Below are 3,863 nucleotides of genomic sequence, written 5' to 3' on the forward strand. Positions count from 1 at the left end.
TTTATATATAAACAACCCGCATCAAGTCAGATTCAATTTGTGAGGTTGATAACCCGATCCAACACAAAATTAGTCCAGAAATTTTGTAATCAGATTAACGACCCAACCTAGAAGTAAATGTGTTCATTTGCAAGGTTACTAATTAAAAATTATTCCATATTTTATACTTCAACTTTCAATCCAGTTTAGTTTAAATTTTGTTTGAATCAACCCCACTTAACCTGGACAAGTTTAGTTTTAGGTTGTTCTCTTTTTTCACTGAAGAGAGGGAAACCCACCTGATATTATTAAAACGAGAACTGCACAAGAAAGATTACAATTAAAAAGAGAGCATCACTGAGAAAGACGAAGAAAACAAAGGTTAAGATAAGTTACAGAGTCTGCTCCAGAGGAAAGAAAAGCTAATTGCTGCTTTGTAATTACACAGAACGGACCAATCCCTGGTCAGTTCAAATGCTGTCATAAGAACAGTTTTATTATTAGTTTTCACCTCTCTACTTCTAGACAACCCAACAAATATCAGTGACTAGCTGATCACAGGCCAGCTTAAACTTACACTAAATTCTTTGATGTCTCCAAGTGGTCCGAAGTGAAAAAACTGGAGGAGGTCTACCTGAGATGTTAAGCTTAAGCCTCTTCTCATTGCAGACTACACACGTTTAAATGTACCTTCAGCCTCTTCTTGAGCATATTCGTTTTTTTATTCATCTTTTCACGAGTGCCAAGCACATGAAAATTTTTGCCAGCCTTTCATAGAATCTTTGCCCATGGCGATCGTAATCCTCCATCTTAATAAACTTCTACATTTTTGTTGTTTTGAGTTTGTCATCATCTGATCGTCTCTAGCAAATTGTATCAGGATTCTTAGGCTGAATATTTGATAGGAGATTGTTCAGCGGAGAAAATTCTCCATCAGCTTCCGTTGGCCGAAGTCTGAAAATTTTGATGTTCCAACTTACAGATCTGTTATTGAATTGAGAGTCTAACTGGCTGCAACTTAATTTTTCGATGACATGCTCTTCTAATGAGGCTATTAGGTGGACCAGGTCCACCATGGGCCTAAAGTGAAATCATTTTATCCTAGGATGAAATTATTAGGTTCATTTCACCTAATGTCCACGGTGGACCTAGTCCACCTAATAATTTCTCGGTCCAGAAGCCGTTATCAGCTTTACCCTAACCCCTCCGGCTATGAACATAAATCGCTTATGCGTTAGGTTGTGTAAAGACTTCAACAGTTGGTTAATTATTAGTTGTTTGATTCTAATTATTAGTTGTTGGGCATGGTATGTTTTCTTCTTTTAAGGAAATTTAGCACTAGTTAGACTAGGATGGCTCAAGTTGTGTTAAGAGGATTGGAATGGAGTAGATGTATTCAAAAAGTGATCTGTTCATTTGGTCCATGTATGCTTATGCACATGTTGATCAGGTTCAGTTATGTCCTAATAGTTTCAACATGGTCAACCTTGCAAATGTTATTTATTTTACTGTTGAACTCAGGTCAGTTAAGTCTCTAAATCAGGATATTTGGACATGTCTCCATGCTACCATAACTACTGTAATTTAATCTTAAAAGTTATTCTTAAACGAACATATGTTTTAAAAATTCAAGATATAATTGACAGATTATGTAAATCTCAGAAGCTATCATGTGAATAGGTCGCTGTACCAAACTATAATTCTCATCCGGAAAATGCCCAAGACCAGTAAATTTACCAGTCCTATCTCACAAATAGTAATTGACCCAACCTTGCTCAAATCTTGCCCAACGCCTACCTAAACCATGCATTGCATTAATCCCTGGCAAGCAATATCTAAAAGTATTTTTCCTTTTTCATATTGATTTCTTAGCCGGAGCTGAATCTCCAATCATTATGGAGATTGCATAGGATTTTCTGATTTATAAAATGACTAGTTTCCTATCACTCTGAGTAACACGTCATGGGTATCGGATACCGAATCATCCAAAAACTGACTCTAAGGACAAGTTCTACTGGGACAAGAGACATGGATTCTAGCAAGAGAAAGCACATCTTTCGCTGTTAAGACATATCTACCGTGAAGCAAATGAGGTTGCAGATTGGATGGTAGCTTTCCTAGCTTATCATTTAGACTTTTTTATTTTTATTTTTTTGAGTGTATTCGAACTACAATTGCATGAATTCCATCTTAGTCAAACAAAAAAGAAAAACAAGAAAAAAAGGGACATGTTCCCTGTCTTTCCATTAGGAACGATTCATTTCATAATGTTGTACCAAGAAAACGATTCCAAGGGCCCAACAACCAGCCCTCTCTGCTGTTCCTCACAAACACCCACCCTAAGAAGTTTGAGAAAAAGTAGTCACCAGAACATAAATTAAGAAAAAGCAACAAGGAGATCACGTCGTCACGAGACTGGGGAAAAAAAATACAAAACCATCTAGAATAGAACCTACCGACACAACGGCAGGCTCCCTTCCCTTCCATTTGAGTGCCTCTTCTTTATAAAAATAAGATAGAAAAACGAAAGAAAAAACTAGAAACGAATAACGAAAAAAACGTAGAGAAAAATCCAGGAGTAAACTTTATATATACTCGAAGAGAGAAAGAGAGGATTTATAATTTCAAATCTACCCATCACCGCTGCTGCAGATCCCGGTGAGCAGCACCGGCAACCTCCCCAGCGACACCGCCCCCTCGGTGGCCCTCTGCTGCTGCTGCTGCCGCCGCCGCCCATCCGCCGGCGGCAGCACCCTCCCGTCCTCAAACAGCGGCCCGCCGCCCACCGCCTCGTGCTCCGCCACCCCCTCGCCGCCGCCGTAGAGAAAGTGGCCGTCCGCCACCTCGCCGCCGGCGGCCCCGCCCAGCTGCCGCTCCACCTGGAGGAACTCCCCCAGCGAGGTGGGCCGCACCATGTCGTCCCGGCACAGCCGCCACCAACTTCGCCCCCCGCGGTGCCGCCGCCGCCGCTTCTCCGGCGCCCCCCTCTGCTTCGGCCTCCTCCCTCCCCCCTCTCCTCCGCCGCCGACGTCCACTCCGTCGACGTGGCCGTGATCCCTACGTGACGGCACCCTCGCCGGCCGGACCGCGATCTCCCGGAAGGACACGCCCATCAGCGTCCCGAGCGTCGTGCTCCGGTCGTGAAAGAACGAACCGGTCGACTAAAAAAAAACCAAAAGAAAATTTAACACAGCGAGACGGGGGCATTCTGGGAATTACAAGCTGCTCGCTATTCCTACCTCATTCTTACCTCGGTGTCCAGATCGGACGAAGAGAGGGAGGAGTTAGACGGGGAGGAGGGGATAAGGTCGGGATCCCGATTCATGGCGTTGGAATAAGTTTATTCTTGGAAGGGGGAGAGCGAGGAGGAAGACGGAAGGAGTTTCGGAGCCTGGGAATACTTAAGAATGGGTAGAGAAGGTGAGCCGAAAGGGAAATGACGGATTTATACCCCCCTGATGGGAACCTTTTGTTAGGGAGCGAGAAGCCGCTAAGCAAGTAAAGGTCAGTCATTAGCAGTGGAGACCACTGGATAGACGTTGAGGCCAGTGTGCATGCTGGTAAGCACCCACTATGGGACCCCTTTCTACATCTAGATGGACCCCATACTCACCATATACAATGTTGGATTAGGCAAATCCATAACATACCCATGATTATTAGTATAATTGATCCCATACTTAGAATAAGGTTCCCCACAGACTACTTGGCTATATGCACCTCTTTCTTCTTTTTGTTATTTTAAAGAAAACATAAAAAAAAAAACCTAATGGGACCTTCCACTCCAACTACTAGAGGGTCCACTTATTATCTTTGCATTAGTGGATGCTGGTTAATTGAACAAAACAAGACATATTCATCTATCCTAGACTCTCTGGTGCAAA

General features: G+C 43.0%; 1 protein-coding gene across 1 annotated transcript; it reads right to left on the reverse strand.

The window, feature by feature from the left end:
* Positions 1 to 2,195: 2,195 nt before the first annotated feature.
* LOC103721123 (uncharacterized protein At3g17950-like) lies at positions 2,196 to 3,645 on the reverse strand. Its single transcript, XM_026810034.2, has 2 exons — positions 3,230 to 3,645; positions 2,196 to 3,140 (listed from the first exon to the last, which is right to left on the reverse strand). Exons 1-2 carry the CDS (start codon positions 3,302 to 3,304, stop codon positions 2,610 to 2,612), a joined length of 606 nt encoding a protein of 201 aa, XP_026665835.1. The 5' UTR covers positions 3,305 to 3,645; the 3' UTR covers positions 2,196 to 2,609.
* Positions 3,646 to 3,863: the final 218 nt, after the last annotated feature.

Source organism: Phoenix dactylifera, unplaced genomic scaffold (genome assembly GCF_009389715.1).
Source record: "Phoenix dactylifera cultivar Barhee BC4 unplaced genomic scaffold, palm_55x_up_171113_PBpolish2nd_filt_p 000993F, whole genome shotgun sequence".
Lineage (NCBI taxonomy): Eukaryota > Viridiplantae > Streptophyta > Magnoliopsida > Arecales > Arecaceae > Phoenix > Phoenix dactylifera.

Excerpts from the sequence above, each read along its gene's own strand:
- LOC103721123 (XM_026810034.2), bottom strand. The coding sequence starts at position 3,304 with ATGAATCGGGATCCCGACCTTATCCCCTCCTCCCCGTCTAACTCCTCC. Across the intron at positions 3,141-3,229 it reads CGTCCGATCTGGACACCGAG|TCGACCGGTTCGTTCTTTCA; the intron begins GTAAGAATGAGG and ends GTTTTTTTTTAG.